The following is a 24,902-nucleotide window of genomic DNA, read 5'->3' as shown; positions in this document are numbered from 1 at the left end:
GTGCTGGCGAGCATGCAGAGGTCTGAGTCTGATGACATCTCTCCTCTGGGTGCCTTTCTCCCAGATTTGTAACCACGGAAAGCAGCTAGATCTCGTTTAGATGGCGGGGGGGCAGGGTTCTCAGTAACACTTCATTTATGATTATCTCCCTGCTCCATAAAATAGCTTGACAGACAGCTGGACAGATAGCATATGGGCCTGTGGGTTAAGGGAGGAAGGGTAGCCTTATAGTGCAGACAATGGGCTGGGAGTCAGACAGCTCTGGTTCTTTTCCTGGCTCTGTTACAAACTAGCTCTGTGACCTCAGCCAAGTCACATAACCTCTCTGTCCCTAGGCTCCCATTAGTAAAACGGAAGTGAGAATATTCCCCTCTTTTCCGGTGGCACAGTGAGACTGGTGTTTCTCAGGCACTTGGAGAGCCTCCTCTAGAAGGTGCAAAAAAATTGCAAAGTATCATTAAGAGAAGAAGACAGTGAGTAACTGCCAGCGCTACCCAATATATTAACTTTGGCGACACTTGTGCACTTTGTCATACCAGTAAAGTCATTAACACTGAAGATAATCACACATTCAGAGCTGCCAAAGTTAGGATCACAGGCCCAGGTCTTCAAAGATCAATGGGAGTTAGGTGCTTAAACACTTTTGAGACTCTTGGCCATAGTGCTCTAGGAAGGGGCTCTCACTAACTGGGGACTGGGCACCTGGAAACCTGGATTCTATTCCCAACTCTGCCACTGACTTGCTGTCAGACCTTGGCCAATCACTTACCCCTCTCCTGGCCTCAGTTTCTCCATCTGTAAAATGGGGATAAGGATACTGCCTTCTTTGAGAGCTATGTGTGAAAAGCTGTGCATAAGAGCTAAGCCTGATCATTATTAATCACTCTGTTGTTACCTTCACCACTTTAGTGTCTGAGCACCTGCAATGTACGCTAAGCGCCTCTGACATCACGCAGGGATTCTGTCGTTCTGTGTTTTGGCCACACTTGTACAGCCAGCCAACAAAACCAGTTTGAATTGCACTGAGAGTCAGTGAAAGCCTAAGAATTCCCAGTGAGGAAGCAGCTCATGCTACACTGGAGTGTCCAGATTTCGGTGGGGTGCATCAGCCCAGGTTGCTTTCCTGACCCCAATTCAATGTTCCCCTAGCATTTTCTCACTGTCCATTCACACTGCTCTGCTCCCTTTCCCTCCTGCGCCAGTGTCAATCTTTCAATTACTCCAGAACCTCTGATGTCCTTCTCTCTCTTCCCGCCCCCCTCCCCATGTGCTCCTGCCTGAGGCAGGGTGAGAATGCAGGGATTTAATTAGCTCCCAATGCCCCCGGGAGGGGAGCCAGCCAGCTTCCAAACTCTGTGTCCCACATCAAAGTCAGAGGGGGAGGTGTGAACACACCAGGGCTAAGCAGAGCTTACTGGGCAGCCATTCTCTGAGAGAACAAGGCCTGTCCCACCCAGTGCAAAGCCAGGGCCAGAGTTTATTCTCTGAATGGGAGGTTAATCAAGCAATTTCCTTCCCTCTTCCCTCATCCTGCCTTTGGCTTCTCCTGATAGTCACCCATCCTCAGGGGGGGTCTTCAGGAGAAACCTTTGTGAATATAGTGGAATGTCAATTAGGGGGTGATATTGTGTGGCATTTTTATACTAGTAAAAGCCTTTTCTACAAGACCTACATGCAGTTAGTCCAGAAAAGAGTGGGTTTGCTGGGTTAGCTTATTTCACTGAGGACCTAGTAGAAGCTGTGCTGGCAAAAGCACAATTGTGCCAGTAGAAGTTACACCTCCATTAGGAGGGTTTGCTGGTGTAGCTACCCTGGCAAACTTTTTCTATCTGGCTTTGGTTCTTCTGTGCCCTCCATATCTATCTACTGGTATTTATCTGGCCCCATCACTGCAGTGATCTGAGTGCCTCAGCATCATAATGTATTTCTCCTCACAACCCCCCGATGAGGTAGGGACTATAGATGAGGCCTGAGTGAAGCAACGATTGTGGGGAGCACAGAGGGGGGAGAACCCACTACAGCAGGGGCAGCCCAGTTTCTGATGCACTGACTCCTCACACCACGTGACACTAGTGCCAGGATCCCTTTCTCTATCACTGTCAAGCTGTGTGCAGCCACACGCTGGGCTTGTTTTTAGTGCGGCAGGTTGACTCTAGGCTTGGAAATGTCAACTAAAATCTCCCATTGGTGCTAACCCGGCAGTTCCATGCTAGCAATGGTGGGAGCCCTACTGGAGACAGGGCTGCAAGCCTCTGTCTGTGTTTTAAGCCCTATGGATATACCTACACTGCAAAGAAAAATGCCCAGTGCCAAGTCTCAGAGCCTGGATCAATTGACTTGGGCTTGCGGGCTCAGGCTGTGGGGTTAAAAATAGCTGTGCAGATATTCCGGTTTTGAGGGCGCATGAAGCGGAGGAAAATATCAGTGAACGTGGTGGGGTGGGGGACAGAAGAGTCATGCAAATTGTGACATGCATGAACGTGCTTGACATGTAGCAACTGTTGTGTGTGAGTCTGCCCGTGAGCATGTAGAAAATTAAATCCCATGCTTGGGTGAGCAGGATAGTGAAAATATCTTATGTGATGTCACAGAAATGACACGCATGCCTGTCTAGCTCTCACCTTTGCCATCAGTGGCCAAGCTGAACCGGGGAAGCAATGGTGGGAAATTTAAGCAGAAACTTTCTATTGTACAGGAGGCCTGTGAAAGAGAAACTTTAAACGCATATAAAGGGTGATCTTGCCCACTCTAAGATCTACTTCTACAGGAAACTATTGATGGCTAGATTGGCCGGCAGTTCAGGACAGGTGATTCGGTTTATTTTACATTTCAGACAAGTTGGAATGACCAGTACCATGGAGTTGTGCATGTAGCTAATCTATGTAACCACTGGATCTTACCTTCTTCATCCTCAATCTCCCTCCCCACTCCCCAGCTTTTGTTTAGCATGTTCATCTTGTTTCACTCTAGGTTTAATTTCTTCCATGCAGGAGCCATGTCTGTCTGTGTACAAACATACAGCATCTAGCGCTATGGGACCCTGAGCCTGATGGAGGCTTTTGGGAGCTTTCTCAATACAGGCAATATATAATAGTGATAACAGTGACCTGACAAAACAGTGCAACAGGGCATGAAAAATAGGGCTGTGGTTCAGTGATACTTCATAGACTTTATGCTCAGTGCATATTAACCAATGCCCTATCATTCCTGCTACTGCGGCTGCCTAGGAGCCCCACTGCATTCCCTGTTACGTCAAGGTCCCTGGGGCTGCTGTCCAGAACCAACAGAACATTTTCTGTATCAGAGGGGTAGCCGTGTTAGTCTGAATCTGTAAAAAGCAACAGAGGGTCCTGTGGCACCTTTGAGACTAACAGAAGTATAGGGAGCATAAGCTTTCGTGGGTAAGAACCTCACTTCTTCAGATGCAAGTAATGGAAATCTCCAGAGGCAGGTATAAATCAGTGTGGAGATAACGAGGTTAGTTCAATCAGGGAGGGTGAGGTGCTCTGCTAGCAGTTGAGGTGTGAACACCAAGGGAGGAGAAACTGTTTCTGTAGTTGGATAGCCATTCACAGTCTTTGTTTAATCCTGATCTGATGGTGTCAAATTTGCAAATGAACTGGAGCTCAGCAGTTTCTCTTTGGAGTCTGGTCCTGAAGTTTTTTTGCTGTAAGATGGCTACCTTTACATCTGCTATTGTGTGGCCAGGGAGGTTGAAGTGTTCTCCTACAGGTTTTTGTATATTGCCATTCCTGATATCTGACTTGTGTCCATTTATCCTCTTGCGTAGTGACTGTCCAGTTTGGCCAATGTACATAGCAGAGGGGCATTGCTGGCATATGATGGCATATATAACATTGGTGGACGTGCAGGTGAATGAGCCGGTGATGTTGTAGCTGATCTGGTTAGGTCCAGTGATGGTGTTGCTGGTGTAGATATGTGGGCAGAGTTGGCATCGAGGTTTGTTGCATGGGTTGGTTCCTGAGTTAGAGTTGTTATGGTGCGGTGCGTGGTTGCTGGTGAGAATATGCTTAAGGTTGGCAGGTTGTCTGTGGGCGAGGACTGGCCTGCCTCCCAAGGTCTGTGAAAGTGAGGGATCATTGTCCAGGATGGGTTGTAGATCACTGATGATGCGTTGGAGAGGTTTAAGCTGAGGACTGTAGGTGATGGCCAGTGGAGTTCTGTTGGTTTCTCTTCTGGGCCTGTCTTGTAGCAGGAGTCTTCTGGGTACACGTCTGGCTCTGTTGATTTGTTTCTTTATTTCCTTGTGTGGGTATCGTAGTTTTGAGAATGCTTGGTGAAGATCTTGTAGGTGTTGGTCTCTGTCTGAGGGGTTGGAGCAGATGCGATTGTACCTCAGTGCTTGGCTGTAGACGATGGATCGTGTGGTGTGACCGGGGTGGAAGCTGGAGGCATGAAGGTAGGCGTAGCGGTCGGTGGGTTTTCGGTATAGGGTGGTGTTAATGTGGCCATCGCTTATTTGTACGGTGGTGTCCAGGAAGTGGACCTCCCGTGTAGATTGGTCCAGGCTGAGGTTGATGGTGGGGTGGAAGCTGTTGAAAGCATGGTGGAATTCTTCCAGGGCCTCCTTCCCATGGGTCCAGATGATGAAGATGTCATCAATATAGCGTAGGTAGAGAAGGGGCATGAGTGGACGAGAGCTGAGGAAGCGTTGTTCCAGGTCAGCCATAAAAATGTTGGCATATTGTGGGGCCATGCGGGTGCCCATAGCGGTGCCACTGGTCTGGAGGTATATATTGTCACCAAATTTGAAATAATTGTGCGTGAGGATAAAGTCACAGAGCTCAGCAATAAGTTGTGCTGTGTCATCATCAGGGATACTGTTCCTGACAGCTTGTATTCCATCTGTATGTGGGATGTTTGTGTAGAGAGCCTCTACATCCATGGTGGCTAGGATGGTGTTTTCTGGGAGGTCACCAATGCATTGTAGTTTTCTCAGGAAATCTGTGGTGTCACGGAGATAGCTGGGAGTGCTGGTGGCGTAGGGTCTGAGTAGGGAGTCCACATATCCAGACAGTCCTTCAGTGAGAGTGCCAATGCCCGAGATGATGGGGCGTCCAGGATTTCCAGGTTTGTGGATCTTAGGTAGTAGATAGAATAACCCCGGTCGGGGCTCTAAGGGTATGTTGATTTGTTCCTGTGTTAGTGTAGGGAGTGTCCTGAGTAGATGGTGCAGTTTCTTAGTGTATTCCTCAGTGGGATCTGAGGAAAGCGGCCTGTAGAATTTGGTATTGGAGAGTTGTCTGGCAGCCTCCTTCTGGTAGTCAGACCTGTTCATGATGACAACAGCACCTCCTTTATCAGCCTCTTTGATGATAATGTCAGGGTGGTTTCTGAGGCTGTGGATGGCATTGCGTTCTGCACGACTTAGGTTATGAGGCAAGCGATGTTGTTTTTCCACAATTTCTGCCTGTGCACGTCGGCGGAAGCATTCTATGTATAGGTCCAGACTGTCATTTCGACCCTCAGGAGGAGTCCATGTGGAGTTCTTCTTCCTGTGTTGTTGGTGGGAGGGTATCTGTGTATCAGTGCGCTGTTCAGCGTTATCATGAAAGTATTCTTTGAGTCGGAGGCGGCGAAAGTAGGCTTCCAGATCACCACAGAACTGTATCATGTTCGTGGGGGTGCTGGGGCAAAAGGAGAGTCCCCGAGATAGGACAGACTCTTCTGCTGGGTTGAGTGTGTAGCTGGATAAATTGACGATATTGCTGGGTGAGTTCGGGGTACCCCTGTTGTGGCCCCATGTGGCAGGTAGGATTTTAGACAGCTTACGGTCCTTTTTCCTTTGTAGAGAGGTGAGGTGTGTAATGTAGATCTCCTGTCTTATTTTAGTAAAGTCCATTTGTGTGGAGGGTTGGTTATTTATGAAAGTCTCCAGGTTGGAGAGCTCTTTCTTGATGTTTTTCTGTTTGCTGTATAGGATGCTGATCAGGTGGTTCCTCAGTTTCTTTGATAATGTATGGCATAATCTCTCACTGTGGTCTGTGCAGTATGTAGATAGCAATGGATTTTTCACCTTCAGTCCATTTGGTATGATGTCCATCCGTTTGCATTTGGAAAGGAAGATGATCTCTGTCTGTATTTGTGCAAGTTTCTTCATGAGGTTGATAGATTTCCATTCCATACGGCTAAATGCAGTGCCTTGCATGGTGTCAAGTATCAGAGGGGTAGCCGTGTTAGTCTGAATCTGTAAAAAGCAACAGAGGGTCCTGTGGCACCTTTGAGACTAACAGAAGTATAGGGAGCATAAGCTTTCGTGGGTAAGAACCTCACTTCTTCAGATGCAAGTAATGGAAATCTCCAGAGGCAGGTATAAATCAGTGTGGAGATAACGAGGTTAGTTCAATCAGGGAGGCTCCCTGATTGAACTAACCTCGTTATCTCCACACTGATTTATACCTGCCTCTGGAGATTTCCATTACTTGCATCTGAAGAAGTGAGGTTCTTACCCACGAAAGCTTATGCTCCCTATACTTCTGTTAGTCTCAAAGGTGCCACAGGACCCCCAGAACATTTTCTGTTACTCTCAGGTTCCTGGACAGGGTCAGAGGTGGCAGATGAAGCTCGGAGGGGAGACTGGATGAAAAAAAAGCCAACAAAAGTGTCTGCCAAGTTGTAAAGGACAAAAAATCCATTGGAATCAAATGTTCAAGCTTCTAAAAGAAGAGTATGAACAACGGGCCAAATTCTACTCTTGGTTATACCAGTGCAGATTTACAGTAACTCCACTAGCTTAATGGAGTTATTCTGGATTTACAGCCATACAGCTGAGATCAGCATCTGGTATAAGTAGAAATGAAATGGGAGAGAGAGAAATCTCAGTCCTCGGAGATGGATTCTTCCACCCCACATCCTAATAACCATGTAACAAGACATCTTGACTTTGTATCATTCCACTAGGAAATTGCAACATCCCCCTGTTATGGCTTGAAGATGTGCTGATGTGCTATTGGCTTTGAAGATGCAGCAAGAGGCGATTAAACTCTCAATGGCCCTGTCAAAACTGGGACTGTCTTAAGAAATAGCAGGACAAGCAACCATGCCACATCCTCAGCTCTGGAAAGACGGCCCTGCCCTGGGGAGCTGATGTTTGCTTCTGACAAACTTGGGCATTTTCCTCTTAAAAGGAGTTTTAGGAAAACAGAGATGCCAGCTGTAATAAATGAGACAGGGGATAACTCCCTTTTGTGGACACCCAGCCAGCCAGTTGGCTATGGAATCCCTCTTGGTGGTTGTTCTCTGCTTGCTTTACCTGTAAAGGGTTAACAAAGTCAAACAGCTTGAGGGTACCCCACAGGAAGGAATTCCCAAGTGTGCCTTTCTGGTTTCAATGGGGTTTTTTGCATTTGGGTGGTGGCAGCATCTACCCATCCGAGGTCAGAAAGAAACTGTAACCTTGGGAGTTTAATACAAGCCTGGAGTGGCCAGTATTAATTTTTAGAATCCTTGCGGGCCCCCACCTTCTGCACTCAAAGTGCCAGAGTGGGGAATCAGTGCTGCTCCCACCCTGCAACTCAGGTCAGAGTATTTATTCAGAACAGCAGGAACTGCTACTTTGCAGAATTTTTCTTTCTGCAGATACACCAAGCACAGGCCAGGACAGTCTTCCCAGCAGGCACTTGGCTGGATGCACCCTCCATTGACTAGTCCTGGAGCATGCATGTAGGGGAAGCTAAATCACTTTCTTCCCCATATTTTGTGTTTTTTTGTAGTTTTTAAATATTCTCATTTTATTAGTGATGCAGAAAAGATTTCCCCATATCCTTCCCCAACCCCTGTGTAAACCACTGCACAGCCGGCCCAGGCTTGTCGCTTCCTTCTGAAGAATCAAGTATTGGAGGCATTATACTCGACGCTCAAACTCTGATCCAATATGGCAAACCCTACATTGCTAAGGCTCAGACTTCACCCCCTTTCACCTTCTCCTGTACACCACTCCTGACCATACAGCTACTCACTCCCGCTGAAGAAGGGAGCGAGGCTGAGGACCAAGTTAACATGATCTAGGAGTTTTGCTTTAAAGAATGGAGCTGGCCCTTTGGAAGGAAGCTCACTCTTTTCCTAATGCCAAAACCACTAACGGGTTGGGAAGCTCCTCCCTTCCCTGGCCAAGACACAGCCATGCATCTGACTACTTTGGAACAGCAGAGCTGGCACCAGACTCCTCACAACTCCAGCCAACAGGAGGAGAGGGGCAGGGAAAGGGGGTTCCCGCACGTCACTGGGGATCCCCTCAGACTGATCCCTGGACTTGCCACCTATTTGGTATCTATTTTCAGCAGGAATCCATGTCAGAAGAGAAGGGGCAATTTGCTATGTAAACACCGGGGCCTTCCCATACAATAAGACTTGGCACTTCTATGGGACCTTCCCTGTGAGGATCTCAAAGCACTTCAAACATTACTGAATGCAGCCTGAGACAGCTAAGTGTTGTTACCCCTGATCTACAAGTGTGGAAACTGAGGCACTGAGCGATCAAGAATCTGATCGGTCTCTTCTTGGCATGCAACTCTGCACCCAAACTAACCGAGGAATACCAGTGCCCGTGTGCGTAGGACAAATAGATGCCTAATTGCTTGAATCTGTGCATTCAAAAGAGACTATTTTAAAACAATGACCGAAGTGCTATTATGCCAGTACCGATGTGCCTGAGGTTACCCACAAAATCTGGAGCAGGGCCCGAGCTAGAGGCCAGATCTCCTGACTCCCAACCTGTTCCTTTACCACAACTGTCCTCCTTCAATAGCCCCCTGGGGGAATGAGAGGGGATCTGTCTCCATAATATCCAGCCACAGAGGGATGGAGAGACCTGCCTCCATATACCAGGCTTGGTGGGGAAAATTTCCTCCCCTGATATCCCATCATGGGAGAGAGAACCAGCTTCTCCTCTACCTAGCTAGAGTACACAGATGGCCCCCTAGTATCAGAGCACCGCACAATCAGTAGTGTATTTATCCTCACAGCACCCCTGGCAGGTAGGACACGGCTATTATCCCCATTGGGAAGCTGAGGCACAAAGCAGATAAGGGACTTGCCCAGGGTCACACAGGCAGCCTGTAGCAGAGCAAGAAATTGAACCCAGGTCTCTTATGCCCGAGGCTAGCGTCCTAGCCACTGAACCCATCTTGGGGAGGGCAGAGAGGGGCTCATGGGTATGTGCCACAAATCCCATCCCCAATCTGATGGCAGGGAAAGGCAGAGGCCTCTTTTCATCCTTGCTTTGATTTGGAGGCAGGGATGTGGATGGGGGGAGGCCAATAAACCAGGAAGTTTCTGTCTAGTGTCATTCCCCCTCCTCCAACTTCATATGTCAGGGAAGACAGCAATAGGCTTCTGCAGATGATATAATCAACCCATTTCACAACACAGAGCAGACCAGTCATGGCACCACTAGGCATGGAAAGGCCTGTACATGTGAAGGCCAGAGGGACCATTTATGGTCATCTAGTCTGACCTCCTTCAGAACACAGATTTGTTGACTCCAGCACTACATGGCATTGTGAGAAAACTGATCAAACTCTGACTAAGCTAAAGGCTTCTGAGACCAAATTCCTTTGGAAATCTTTCTTGCATCATTAACAAACAATCCATAACTCAACAGCGTCCATCCAACAGCACATCTTCACTACAGAGCAAAAGAAGGCGAGGACATAATATTTGGGCATAAGCCAAGCAGCAATGATGGATGGATAATGGGGGAGACGACCGGAGCCCTTGTCTATTCATTGCCAGATTTTTTAACATTTGCTCTTTGGTTATTTTGTTTTTTATCTGTAACGTTTTTGTAGAGCAAGTGTCATTTTGGGGACAGTGGCAGCTGGACTCCCCTGGAAAACACTTCCAACCTTAACTCTTTCTAAATGAAGGTTTTGTTTGAATGTATGACTTTCTTTCCTCTGCAAATGCATTGCTTCGTTACCGCCTCAATGCAGTGCTGGAGATCTTTAACATGTCAGCAAAATGCTGTGTATAATTGGAGGCAGGGAGGGGTAACACCCAAAACCCCCAAACATTACCAGCCTGCTAAATCTCCTAGTGTCAGGCACCCTGAACCAAGATGCCTGTCTCACTGTGTCCTTCTGTGTCCCGCCCGCACAATGCACTAGTGTAACTACCCTGGTGTAAACCCCTAATGCAGACAACTGCTCCACCACTACAAAATAAAGCTTGCAGCAGTGTAATTTCCCCTGGTAAATTGCTTACTAGCAGTAGATTAGGTGATTGCTTCAGTGCAATAAGGCTGATGTAGTTATAACACCATTGCAAATTTTCCTCATGCAGACAAGACCCAGCCTCTCTAACTCCTTCTCTCCTAATTCACTGGGCCCCTTGTCAGGTTCTCCCTGGTGCTGCTGCGCTAACTGAAATGTGCAGATGGTCACTGGCTTCCCTGTCAAGAGCATTAGTTTAGCCTGTCTGGTGGCTTCCTTCCCTTTACAGGCACAGTCCGGACTTGCAGCGCTGCTGGGATCAAACAGCAAAAACACAGTGGAAGAGAAAGAACAGGATAATGCTGACTGTAGGAAATACTCCTGGCAGGGCCAGCAGACACAGCAAAGCAGCTAGCTGGTCTGCGACTGAACCCTTGATTTATAGCAGGGCGGCTGCTTCGCCTAACACCTCCCAAGGGACAATGGCTGATCTGAGCGAGAGATGCATTATTGTGAGTGTGTGCAATCCACACCTGCTCAGCAGCCTTCCCCCCCACACACACACACACCTCTAGTCAACACAATCAGTCTCCCCCACCCGAGGCCAAGCACTCATTTCCCCAGCCTACAAACTCCCTTTAATCGCCCCCACTTAATAAGTCTTAAACACCCTGCTGAGTGTTGTGGCCAGCACACACTGGATCGTCTGGCACCTTGGGCAGGGACTTCAATCCCCTTGGGGCTAATCCAGCAGCAGCCCAGACTCAGTACTCCCCAGTCCAATGCCAGCATCCGCTATTTCAGAGCTCAGCTCAGGCCCAGACAGAATGAGGAGAGGAAAGCTGCAGGGAGGGGGAGAGAGAGAGAGAGAGAGAGGCCCACTGATCTCCCATCCCAAGCTCTGCCAGGAGGGGCAGGATGCTGCAGCTGCTCCTCTTCTGTCCAGTGTGCACTGGGAACTGTCCAGCAAAAGAGCACATGAGATCAGTGCTGAATCCTGATCTGAGGACACTGGAAAACACCACCAGCTGCTCTTCCTCTCCCTCCAAGCTGCTAGGAGAGCTAGATCCTCTTGGCAGAGGACAATGCACGGAGGACAGCCCAGCTCACTCCATCTCCTACCCAGCAGCAGAGAACCCCAGTGGTAACTCAGTGCTGGCCTGGCGGAGGGCAGTGCAAAGAGGGCTCTTGGTGTTTACAGACTCCTTGCTCTCCGTGCAATGGGCTATCATTCATTTCTTCCCTTCCTACAAACTAACAAGGCTAATGCCATTGCACACGTTGCTCATCTGTGTGCGTATGCCACTGCGTCTGGTCTGCCTGCAGGGCGAGTTACACCACACCAGCTGTCCTGGGGACGGGGGAGCTCTCTGGGGAAAAGAGCCATAGCACAGGAAGGAAGCTCCTGTTTCTTTTATACCTTTCATTGCCTCTGAGCTCTTATGTCCTGCCCTGCTCTGATTTTGGACACTCCCTGGCCCTGATTCCAGGTTCAGTTCAACCTATTCCCAGACTAAGGGGAACCTACTTAAAAAATAACAAAGAACCAATGAAGCTGTAGCTTTCCAAATGTGCCTGGCCCTGTCTCATGGAGAGACTCCCTTTCCAGCACACCCAGTTGTCCCAAAGATAGAGAGCCCACCCTGTTATCCTATGGAGACTCCAGAATATATACATTTAGCCCATCCTGTTTTCCTGTGCAGAGAGACCCTAACACACACTGCTTCCCCATTATGCCATGGGGAGAGAGCCAAACCCAGATACATAGTGCACCCTGTTATCCTATGTGCAGAGAGTCCAAACAACACACCCAGCTCCCGTTTTCTCAGTGGAGAGAGACTACCACACATGACTCGTCTGTTTATGACACACCAGCATTCCTCCACTACACCACCAAAAGACCCCAATGCAGAGAGGTCACCCTACAAGGCCTTGGAGAGCCTCCCTACATCTCACCCTATTATGCTTCAGTTATTTATTACATTTGGAATAGCTTCTAATGGCAAATTCCTGTACAGGATTCATTTGTTCCCAGATGAGATTATCAAAATTTAAATTTAATTCTCCCAAATGTATCTTGCATGAGCACACGTGAACATGAGCAGCCAGGAGGAGACTGCTTTAAATCAATGAGTGAATGGAGAGGAAGGACAGTCTTGTGTGTAAGGCACTGGCTGGCAACTCAAGAACTGTGGCTTCAAATCCCTGTGTGACTTTGAGCAAGTTACTTAACCTCTCAGTACTTCAGCTCCCCCTCTGTAAAATAGAGATGACAATCATTCCTTTCTCCTAGCAGGAGCTGTCTTGTCTTTTTAGACCAGGGATCGGCAACCTTTCAGAAGTGGTGTGCCGAGTCTTCATTTATTCACTCTAATTTAAGGTTTCATATGCCAGTAATACATTTTAACATTTTTAGAAGGTCTCTTTCTATAAGTCTATAATATATAAGTAAACTATTGTTGTATGTAAGGTAAATAAGGTTTTTTAAATGTTTAAGAAGCTTTATTTAAAATTAAATTAAAATGCAGAGCCCCCCGGACCGGTAACCAGGTAGCCAGGACCCGGGCAGTGTGAGTGCCACTGAAAATGAGCTTGCGTGCCACCTTCGGCACGCATGCCATAGGTTGCCTACCCCTGCTTTAGATGTAAGCTTTTGGGGACAGGGCTGTCTCTTGCTCTTTGTTTGCACAGTATCTATCACTATGAGGCCCCAATCTCAGTAAGGACCTATCATAATAATACTTAAAAAAAACCAAACTTGCTAATATTTGCAAGCCAGAACCCACCAGCAAACACATTAGTGTGCATTCTACTGCAAAGACACCTTCATGATTCCACAACTGCATCACCTGCTGGCAGAGTGGATTGATTTAAATCAAGGCAATTTAAGTCAGCCATTTAAATCACCAAGTGGAAAGCCTCCATTTAAATCATTAATCAACTTTTCTATTTGTGCTTCAAGTAATTTTCTAAAGAAAGGTACTTTCTCATTGGTTGATATAACCATTAAACTATGTTGATTTACAGCTAAATAGAGCCTTTACATGAGATTTTGTACATCTTTTTGCAACCTATGAGGGTACACAATAACTATATGCATTTAAGCAATTATGTAGTGTAATATTTTCGGATTCTTATTAATTGTACATTGTTAGTGTGTTAGAAAATGGTGAATGATGTATTGCTTATTTACTGGCTAGTTAACTTTTTGCTCAAGATTAGTGTCAGTCTGCATTAGGATAGTAATTGGAATTTAATTAAACACACAAAACAGCATATCAGCTGTAGATGTGTTACACAAAACAAGCCCTTAATACATTACATGATCTATTGTGCTGTGTTTATAAAGCTTGACCTCAAAAGTTAGAATCAGGGGGGACAATCTCTCTTTATAATGAAAAGCAGCCTTTAATGCAAAGTTTTTGATAGTGGTTCATGGATTCAGCATAGTTATTTTAAGGGATTTTAAAATGTGTGGGTCTTAACATATTTTGTATTAAATTCAGTTTTAATTTTAATCAGGTTTATTTTTAAAGGAAAAATATTATAATTTAAATAACAAAATAAAAAAAATCCAATTGAAATTAAAAAATATTTTTTAAATCAGATTTAAAAAAAAAATCTGTTTTTCAACCCCCCCGCCTGCTGGTACACAATACCAGTGCAAAACCAGACCTCTGCTCTCCAGCCCATAGGTGCAAACAGCATAATCCCTCAGCCACGTATCTATGGCTCTGCATCGCAATGAAGATGGGGTCCACATGTTCACAAAGCAGCCTAATGTGGTGATATAATCCAGGAGTGTGACCCACTTGGAAAAATCTCTGCCAAGGAGAAAGAGAGGCAAGAAGGAGGAATCCATAGTGAACAGTCAAAACCCTGATCTGCTGCTGAGATGATGCTGCATCTGGGAGGAGCTGAGCACCCTCAGCTCCCATTGACTCTGATGGGAACTGCCCCTGCTTACACCAGGATAAACTCAGCCTATGGAGAGTAAAATCAGAGGCCTGTTAAACCCCATGTCTATGATAAAAACGTATCCCCCAATTCTGCTAGCATTTACACCAGTGTAAATCAACCTCTGCTCTACTGAAGTCATCCTGCTGTCAGACAGGAGTGAGACCAGGATCAGGTCCCTGGCTTGTAATGGGTTTTGGCAGCCTTTGGGATGGAATTAGCTTCTACCAATGTTTCTCCATCTGCAGCACACCATCCTGGAGCGTCTGGGCCATTTTCAGTCATTCCCGGAGCAATAGGCAGACACGCCACTCGTATTATGACAAACCCTTTTGGCAGTAACCCCGGGAGATTCCATTCCCAAGGCTCAGTTTCCACAGCACTCCAAAATAAAGAGGCACATCAAAAAAATGGATCCGCTAGTGAAAACTGAAAGCATAAACACAAGCACTAGGAACCAACAACGATTAATAATGGGCCCCAGCGGGTGCGACGCAGCCCCACTGATTTCAATGGAGCTGTGCCAATCTACCCCAGCTGAGGGTCTGGCCTGAACTCTCACTATTAGTGACAGAAACGTAAAAGCCCAGACTGTGGCTGATCCTTATGCTGACATGTAAGGGGGGTCACAACAAGCCACCCCCTCATTCTGTCCTCAACCCAGCAGCCAGCTACAAGTGCACTGTGCTAGGGTTCCCATTAGCAGCACGGGCTGTGGCCAGGGCCTGACCTTGGACCTTGCACAGATAAATGCCCATCTCTCTCATTTTATTGGCTTTCTGAGTCATGCTGAGTAAATATTTTCTCTCCCCTACAGAGGAGCAGATGCTTCTGCAACTCACCCAGTCGAAGGGCTGAAGGAGAGAGGCAGGACTGGGGCTGGACGGCTTGGTGCCAAAACATTTGCTTCAGTTTTGGTTGCTGCTTCTGCCTCTCACTTGTGTCAAGCAATGAGCCAACACTTGCAGACTAATGTATCAATGTTGCAGAGGCCCCACATGAATGGAAATCATTATCACCATCCCATAGACAGAGACCACACACACACCACCCAGAACTCACCTCAGGACACCAGTGAAAGAGATCTGGGGACTGTGGTATCTGCGGGCCTCACCTGCCTATTGCAGATCACAGCAGCTACAATCTGCTCCATTTGATACCTATTCAGCGTGACCCACAGACTACTGGCAAGTTACCAGGGAGGCCCATGGTGGGGAGAAAATTTAGGGCAGCCCCTCCCCCAGTTAACATGTCCAATGGAGACTCTGGAGGTTACGCACAGTAGAAAGGACCTGAATGTGATCTCACTTATACCAATACACACTGTGAGTAACACCACCAGCTCCAGCAAGTGCTTTTACTCCGCCAGCGGACAGGCTCTTCAGACGCCCTCAGTGAGAGCTGAGTTAGCACCTCTGCGGGCTGTGAGAGCCCATCATTAACTCTCTATCAGGAACAAGCCACCAATGGATTCTCAAAAGTGTCCTTCGGAGCCCTGAATTCCCACTACAGTTCCAGCTGGATATTTTCCTTGACTTGCTATCCTAAACTGCCGTGTGGTGTTGCTGCACACTGTTAAACAGGTGCCACAATCCACCCTAGAGGTGGCTGCATTTTAGTGGTAAGTGACGTGATTTCCCCTGCTAGTTTATTTTTTGGAGCCTTGATAGGATTTAAGGTTTAAAAGGAGGTATTACATTTTTACATTAGAAATCAGTGTGATTTTAATAATCAAGTAACTATTCCATTAACACCTAAACACGTTGCCTCTTAAAACATTTTATAAACACTAACTGTGGATATCCTTACTCTGCATGTCTTAAGGGAGAGAATTTATGGGGCCAGATTTTCAGCTTGGCCTTAAATGGAACTTCTGTTTTACAACCACAGTTATGGGGGTATAAATAACTGCAAGATCAATGTGTGTCATTTAGATGTCTAACCGTATGTCCACACTAGAGCCTGAAGGTGTAAAATTCCCACTTAAGGAGATATATCTGCACTAGCCCAGTCCAAGTTAGCATGATAAAAATAAAAGTGTAGCCATAGAGGTGTGAGTGGCCCAAGTGGCTAGCTGCCCTGAGTACCTCTGATCTCGGATAGGACTGTACTCTGGGCAGCTAGCCCCATCCTGCTGCTCGTGCCGCCGCAGCTATGTTCTATGGGTTTGTCTACACTGCAGCTGGAAGCCAGTGTGCTAAAAATAACAGAGTAGCCTAGGGGAGCCTGGGTGGCGGCTCATGCTAGCCAACTGAGAATGTACCCAGAGGGTCTAAGCAGGCTGGTACTCAGGTAGCTAGCCTGAGCCACCACCCATGCTATCCCAGCTACACTGGTATTTTTAGCACACTAGCTAAAGCAACTGGGGTGCAACATGGTGCTTAGTTGTCTGAATGGACAGCACGGTGCCCACAGACTGCAGTGGGCGATTGTTAATCAAGACTAATTGAATTAGTGAAATCAGCCCAGACTCTCAGAACTCCGAGATGGAAAAGGACTGTCAGATCACCATCCATTCTACGCACCAGGATTGTTCTCCACAGGGCAGTTTCTACTGTTTTTATATAGTAACAAAAATGAGAGTACAGTGCAGATAAAATGGATCTTTTTTCTCTTGGGGAAATGGGAAAATAAAGCTTCATTCCAGGGATTTTCACAGGCCCCCTTTTCCAGCAGCTCTCTGGGGAAACACTTTCCCTTATTTGGAATTAGTTTGGAAGTGGAAAGTCTGGTCTCCCCTCCTTTGCTTGCCTGGCACACCCCCGGGGATTAGTTCCAAGGATCAGTGAGGGATGAGCTCGTTTGCAAGCTGCCCTTTGCTCCAGCGGAGAGCTAAGATTGTCTGGAGAGGAGGGAGCAGGTATGTGCTCTGTTACAGTGCAGCCACGCCCAATGCCCTCCGACATGAAGATGCTCAATGACAATCAGCAAGAACGCATCCAGTGGCATTGGCGAGGAGCAGGGGACCCTTTCCAAAAACCTCAGTCACAAGGATGTGGGAATCAGAGCAAGGTGGTTGTGGGGAATTCAGATTAAACAAGAAATTGCAGATTAACAAATAGATTCAGAAAGAGCCCATCTCCCAAAGTCCAACTGTACTTGACAGGTGTGGGCACCATCCTGTCACCAGCAAACCCTAGTGCCAGGCATCCCCCTTCCCTGGCACCCAGTCACAGGCCTCGATGCCATGCGGCCCCTCACCTCAGCACCCAGTCATGGGCCATGTGGCACCTGACCCCAGCAACCAGTTAGAAAAAGCAGCTCTCTATAGGCACCACTAGATCTGGTTAAACTATTCATTTAAAATAATATTGATTATTATTTCAACCCCAATTTCAGTTACAGAGCCCTGCCAAAGGGATCCTGACTCTGGGGGCTGTCTATATTATTCACAAGTATTTTCACCAACTGACTTCAACCTCTGTGTTGTTTACCAGCTGTTCACTTTGATCATTCAGGATTAATTATCCACTATTTAGAAGAGATGATTGGTCACCTAGGCCACATGGTATTGATTCTGCACACTGATTGGATGAATGAAGGTTTTTAAAAAGAGGAAAATAACAGGTGGCACAGGTGGGAATTTGGTTCTAACGTTGAAGGGAGAGGGAAGGGATACCCTGAGGAGTTAGCTAGCAGCAGGTGAGGGGCAGAGAAGGGATATTGGGGTCTGTAATGCGAGGGATAGGCAGTGTCCCCATGTGGAAATGATTTAGATGTGAGAGCCTGGACGGAGGAGCAGCAGCGTTAGAAAGATAATTAAAAAATAAGGAACGACATATAAATCATCCAAGCCTTCATATGAAGACTGCTGAGCTTATGCTCCTTCTGCTTGGTTTAGATTGGAGACCTACAGTGAATGTTGCACTTGTTCATTAGGAAAAAGAACAGGAGTACTTGTGGCACCTTAGAGACTAACAAATTTATTAGAGCATGCATCCGAAGAAGTGGGCTGTAGTCCACGAAAGCTTATGCTCTAATAAATTTGTTAGTCTCTAAGGTGCCACAAGTACTCCTGTTCTTTTTGCGGATACAGACTAACATGGCTGCTACTCTGAAACTTGTTCATTAGGCTTAATCTGGCTCATTATTCAATGCTGACAAGATCAATGTATGGAGTTTGTCAGAGTACGGCACCCGTTTTCTGCTTTGAAACAGCAGCTGGGGAAGGCGATTACATTAGGAGCACAGAGGGGGGAGCAGGGACTGTGAAGTAGGTAAGACTGGCTCCAGCCAAAAGTCCCATCCTGCCCTGCCATGCTCCTCTAGCTGTCCATTGCTCATCCCTGGCACAACGCCCCCCAGTGGCTCCACAAATCTTCTGGAAAAATTCCAGTTCCCAAGTGAGATGCAGCTGGGAATCAGAAAATAGTTGAGGGTAAAGGTAAAACCATAGATGGGTGTCAACTACTGGAGTATGCCCCATTAATAGGATATGTCTAGTACCAGAACAGGCAGGGTGCTGTCTAGTGACTAGTCCATATAATGAGAGAGTCCTTTCTCTCTTGCTCCCATTGAAACACATGGTGAGAAATCTGCAGATTCTGAACTCTTCTTTGTAGCAGGGGCTCCCCTTAAGTGGTGATCCCTCTAACACGGGGGTCCAGCCTATTTCACCCACAAGTACCCTTCACTGCAGAACCAGCCCCTCTGCCCTCCCAACTGCTTTTTGGCTCTGCTTCCTGTGCATGTTTAGCGCAGCGTCAGCTGTGGAATGTTTCTGTCCCCAACCTACGAGCAGAATGTGCCAAGACCAAACTCAGCTCCGGCCATGGATAAATCATTCCATGTGTTGCCGGGATAAAAACACAACTGAGAAAAATGTAAAATGAAAAGAAAAACTCCACACAGCCAGCGGTGAGACCAAGGTCTGGTTTGACATAAGGTGGCAATGCAGATAACAGTTAAACCAAACAAACGGGTGCTGGCCAAGGAGCTGTACGCCTGGGACACCACCGACAGCATGGCTAGAAGAAAAGCTGGCGAGGTGCTCCAACAGTACCCCGAGGAGGACCAGAAAGAGACAGAGCTAATGGCATTTCCAGCACACCCATGGGAGAGGGTTAATGGAATGATCAGTGTACACAGGGGAGGTTGCTAATGGCACATGCACAGCATGATGCACTATATGTCAATGGTGCTAATAAGGTTCCTGGTGTTTCCTTATGTGCTCTGTCCCTCTGGCCCATTTTTAATTTAAATATCAGAAATCAATACAAAATATTTATCTATCTATATATATATATATATACACACCAATTTTTTTGCTCTTGGATTTGGTCACATTCTGCTGATTCTCAGAGTAGACTGGGTCTGGAGGCATCTGCTGTTCACTCCACAAAGCATACATGTATGGACGCACACACTATAATACAGGGAGAACATCCAAGAGAGCCTTCCCTGGAACAGGCATTCACAGCATTGGACACTACAGTGCATTGTTGCAGACTAATGAGACAGTATTATGCAAGCTGTGTGAAACCACAGTGGCACTACTAAGATATAAATACAGGTAACACTAAACAGAACTTTATGGTTTAAACTACATAGGCCAGATCCTGATCTCAGTTACACCAGAAGAAGACATAAGCAACTGCATGTAAGTGAGTAGAATTACTCCCAATTTACACTTGTGTCCTTCAGAATCTGGCCTAATTTCTCAGAATTTGGCTTACATAAATGTCAGTCTTGACATGGTGGTGGGAGGAGGGGAGAAAGTCTTCCATAAAGAGACCAGATTTCCTATGTTATCAAAACAATGGAGAGAAATCCATAGAGGCCCAAACCTGAACAAAGACAGTCACATATGCAGGGAGAGCTGCCAATGAATGGTTGCTTAAAAGCATTCCCGTTATCATTAGGAAGCTGTTTTGCAGAGTTTTTAGTACCACACTGAGAGAAAAGAACTGAAACTAGCAAGATCACAATGGCCATCATGATTTTAACCCTGAGATTCTGCCAATTCCAGCTTTGCTCACTGGACCCCCAGGGTAAAGACACCACACAGAAGGGGCAGGTTGGGATGATTTAGATGCACATACTGAAAAATTGATTCTATTTCAGGGAGTGACCTAGTCTGCTGCATTGACTGAAAAGCTCTTCACTCCAATGCTTACTTATGTGATTTCTCCTACTAACAACACTCCAAGCCCAACAGCAGCTAAAGAAGACACCTGGAGCCACTGTTCTTCCAGGAGCGGAAAGCTGGGATAGTGCGGCTGTCCCGACACTAAACCATTTAGTAACGTCTAATGGTGCCCGACTTGTTGCTTTACACGACCTTAATCCTGGCCCAGCCGTCCTAAACCCCTTCACACATTCCTGCCGCATTGTTCCACTCTGTCACGTGCTCTCAGGACTATCACTTGGTATGCAGAGGGCTTTATTACTGCTGATCCAATCCCGACTGCCGGGGCTGTGGGATTCTCACAGTTCTGCTGCAGAACTCCTATTGTTTTTGCCCCCATCGCGTCCCGTCCGGGAACAAAGTAATCTGGTTTCCATAACGTTCCTTGTTGTCTTTTCATAACATGCCGGGCACAGATGTTTAAAATAGACTGGATGAATATTTAATATGTTATTAATAGATGACAGCTCTTGGCTGGCTTTGAAAGATAGCTCACGTATGGTATGGGGCGGCATATGACAACGGGTCCAGAAATCTATTTCATTCTGACATGGAGTCAATCTAATGTTTCTCCTTGGTTAATGGTAAGACATTTAACTCTCCTTGTGTCACATGGCTGCGTATTGTGCTTGAGTGCAGGCCAAGTCTGTGAGACTTAGAATAGATTTGATAGATGGACTCACATTTTTACCATCGTAGGCAAGACAGAATATGGAAAAACCTTTAGTGCCCTGTGCAGAACTTGGGGAAAGGTGAGAGGAGAATGAGGTGCTGAACGAACCCTGAGTACTACCAGCTGCTTGGCGAACGTAGTAATACTAAGCTTTCCTAGGATGCAGAACACAGTCCCTGCTCCAAAAGCTGCACTGCTCTCAGGTCCAGGCATCAACACTCCAAGAGCCTTATTCACTCAAAGCCTGGATTCCCTGATGCACGTGAACCCCTGCCCTGAAACCCGTGTTCCCTCAGGTCCCAGAACCTGAGCCTCCTGCTCTGACACCTGTGTCCCCTTGGGTCCCAGAATCCCTGCCTGGAAGCCTGTATCGCCATAAGCTGTGAAACCTGCATCCCCCTGAGGCCCCAGTATTCCCTGCACCAAGGCCTATGTCCTCTCAGGCCTGTTTCTGGGACTCACACATCTCTTAGGCCCTGGACCTACTTCATGCCTTGTAAAACCCAGCTCTGTGCCCAGCACTAAACCTGGACTCCTCTCAGTATGTGGGGCTCACATCCCCACCCTCCCTTGGGCCCATGCTCAGAAACCTCCCCTTCACCCCTTAAGTTGTGCTTGAGGATCTGTATTCCCCTCGGGCCATAGTACCCTGCTCCAACCCCCATCCAAACCTTGGTCTCTGGGACCTCCACACAGAGCTGGGCTGTTCAACAGAAGCATAAAAGCACATCAGCTCCCTCTGTTTTATAAAGGGAATATTGCAGAAAAAAAAGGCAGTCTTTAAAGTTACCTTTGAGCTTGCATTCAACACTTATGTGGAGCCCCTGTCCCTGCGTCCCTGGCCCCTCTTGCCTATCCCCAAAATGCAAACAGACATGCAGGCTGTGTGTGAGGGAGTGGGGCTAAAGCAACAACCCAGAGTCGGCCTCCACCCATCGCAGGTATATAGGCCTGGTCCCCTCAGAGTCGACAAACTAAAGGTTGTGATTTTGGAATGATGTCGTTCGACTGGTGCAGCTTTGTGCATGGACACTCAGGCCAGTTTAAACCCGGCTTAAAGCAGTTTAGTTTGCACTGCTAAATTCAGACCTTGGCCACTGATGCTGGCATAGCTACATCAGTCAGAGGTGTGAAAACACCCATCCCCCAGAGTGACACAGCTACCCCAAAAAGTGTAGTTGCAGCTGTGCCAGCAGAAGAGTGCATCTATCGGCAGAGCTAATGTCCTTCAGGGAGGTGGTGTTCCTTCCCTTGCAGAAACACTCCTTCTGTTGGCATAGGCTGTGCCTACACAAGGGTGCTATGTGGCCATAAGCATGTAGGGCAGACAGAGCCCTTGTCCACACTAGAAAAGTATTGCTGGCATAGCTATATCCACACAGCTAGATCACAACAAACCCTTCGAGCAGTTCAGACTGGCATACAAACACTTCTACCGGGATAGCTTACAGGAGTGCCCTGACAGACAGTGATTCCTGCCAAAGCACTTCTTGTGCTGTTAGACGGGCATCTACACTAGAGTTTATACCAGTACAGCTATGTTGGTAAAATAAAAGTCACTCCTCCCCACCCAACCAACATAGCGATGCTGGTACAAGCTTAAGCCAGGCCTTGCAGGCACACTATAACCTGAGGCCATATCTACACTACAATAGCACAGCTAGGGCACCAGAGTTATGGTGCTGCAGCATAGACACTTTCTACAGCCACAGAGGGAGCTTTTCTGTCACTGTGGAAACTCCACTTTCCTGAGCAATGGCAGCTGCATTGGCAAAACCATTCTTCCGCTGAGCTAGCTGCATCTACACCCAGGTCATGTCAGCAGAGCTACAACACTATGGATTTCCTCACCCCTGAGTGATGTAGCTATGTCTACCTAACTTTTAAGTGTAGCCCAGGCCTGGTATAATGAGTTTTAAAGGGCTGAAAGAGAGTCCGCACATGGAAGTTGCACTAGCTTAACTGCTCTGATTTAACTTAGCAGTGCAACTTCTGGGGCTAGACAAGCCTGAAGGGTTTCCTAACAAAATCTGCTCTGGGAGGAGAGGGCCTCCTCTGCATGTAACTTGGCATATTTCATTCGTTAGCAGCCACCCTGTGTCTCCCACTGGGACTTCCTCACTCAACCCATTCCACCTGCCACTGCCACAGGGCCAGAAGCTGCAGGCTACACTGGAATGGGCTCTGGCCATCCCACTCTGCAGGCTATCGGCCAAGAAGAAAGATGCCTCTGTCCCATCTCCCCAGGGTGCGTGCCATGGGGATTGGGGGCGGGGGGCAGATATCGGATCAGGCAAACATATAAAGAAACAAGGGCTTCAATAGCCCCCCACCAAACGTTTCCTCCCAATTTACATCCCATCCCCTGATCAGCTAACTTTTAGTCTCTCTCTCACATACACCTTCCTTCTTTACTCTGCCAACTGAAACGCCCAGATCTCTGCCTTGCCCGTCCCCCCGGCCCAGCTGCAGCGGGCTCTATCGGAGAAGCCACCTGCCCGAAGGCCTTTCCCTCGCCTATCCGGGGGAAGGCGCAGAGATCAGCAGCAGCATGGGACGGGAAGAGCCCGCAGGTCGGAGGCCGAAGGGCCTCTCCCAGCACCTGCCTCCCGCAGCTAGGACCCCGCCACCGGGCTCTGCACTTGCAAAGGAACCGAAAATAAAACAAGCGGCCGAGCGCTGGGGAGCCTGCGGCTCGCCACGGAGCGGGCGCGGCTAAAGGCGAAGCAGGGGCCGGGGGAGAGGCAGAGAGGCCAGCGCCCCGGGCCCTTCCTCATCCCGGCTCAGAGCCAGCTCCCATACCGCAGCCCGGGAACTGCCAGGGGCTCCTGGAGCCGGGGCTCCCCGCCATCACCCCCGGGGCAGCGGGCCGCTGGAAGTCCCAGTGCGGCGCGGCTGCTGCTCGCACGGGGCAGGGGGCAGGGACCGGCCAGCCAGGAGCTGTGTAGGAGGCAGGGGTCTCCCTCGCCAGGCAGACTCTGCTCGGGGTCCCGCACACCCTCCCCCCGGAATGCGGGGCTCTAGACCAGCCCATCTGGCAGGGTCCCGCCCGGGGTGCCCTGTGTCCAGCCCCTGGCGGCTCTCCAGCGGGTCTGCATCCGGCAGAACCGGACACCGCCTCCGGCTGCGGCCCAGTTCTCCGGACCGAGCCCCGGAGCTCGCTGGCCCCCGCCCCCCGATTCTCGCTTTCCCAAGCTGGGCGGAAAGCGGAGCCTGTCACACGATCTCCAGCTCCAGGGAAACAGCGCCTGGGAAACCGCCGGCTGCTAGAGCCCCGGCGCGTTAGCAAAGGAGCGGGGCGGGTGCAAACTGGTGAAAAGTTCCATCTCTGCTGCGCTTGCGGAACGGGGCCGCGAACGGATCCCACAGGAAACCCAGACAGGGGGAGCCCAGGAGAACAAGGGAGCCGAAAAGCATCGAGGGCAAAGGAAAAGCGCATTGAGCGGGGTTTACCTGGGAAAGAGCGGAATTAGCAGGGGTTGCGCGCCCCAGATCACTAGTAAGCGAAAGAAAAGGCCCCCCTCCCCCAAACAAGCGTTGAAGCATTGGGAAAGGACAGGAGACATGACACAACCTCCCCCCAACCCCAGTGATAAGATCTCTCCCCTCTCCTTAGAATGAGAAACACTGTCATAGACTCGTAGGGCTAGAAAGCAACTTACTGGGAGCCCGGCAGGTAGACGGTTCCTGGTAATGCGCGGTTCCCAGCAGTGATGCAGCCGAAGGGGTGTAATTCCAGACGCCAAAGCCCTTTTACACAGACGCGGGGGTAAGATTTTTGTTTATTTATCTCGGGGGAAGGGGAGGTAAAGCAAAGCCAAGCCCCCGCACGATGTGGTCTGCAGCAGCCCCTCGCCTGGTCCTCGAGTCCCTTGGCCGCTTCTCAAGGTTCTCCCAGCTGCTGCACTCCTCCTTTCTCCTGGATCTCACTGAACTGCTGCTGGGAGGGACGAGAGAAAAAGGGAAAAGAGGA

General features: G+C 48.3%; 1 protein-coding gene across 4 annotated transcripts in view; it reads right to left on the bottom strand.

The window, feature by feature from the left end:
• The window catches only part of NTN3 (netrin 3), an 88,796-nt gene extending 64,126 nt beyond the window's left edge, over positions 1–24,670 (bottom strand). For 2 of the 4 annotated variants that reach the window (XM_034784451.1, XM_034784455.1), the window contains exons 1-2: positions 24,592–24,665; positions 2,622–2,700 (exon numbers count right to left, since the gene is read on the bottom strand). In XM_034784451.1, coding sequence (XP_034640342.1) covers positions 2,622–2,630 — 9 coding nt within the window. In that variant the 5' untranslated portion in view covers positions 2,631–2,700; positions 24,592–24,665. Of the gene's footprint in view, positions 1–2,621; positions 2,715–24,591 lie in introns of all 4 variants that reach the window. The other 2 variants (XM_034784453.1, XM_034784454.1) reach the window with 2 other exon arrangements.
• Positions 24,671–24,902: the final 232 nt, after the last annotated feature.

Source organism: Trachemys scripta, chromosome 10, assembly GCF_013100865.1.
Source record: "Trachemys scripta elegans isolate TJP31775 chromosome 10, CAS_Tse_1.0, whole genome shotgun sequence".
In the NCBI taxonomy this organism is placed as follows: Eukaryota; Metazoa; Chordata; order Testudines; family Emydidae; genus Trachemys; species Trachemys scripta.
This window is presented reverse-complemented; position numbering and strand designations above follow the sequence as displayed.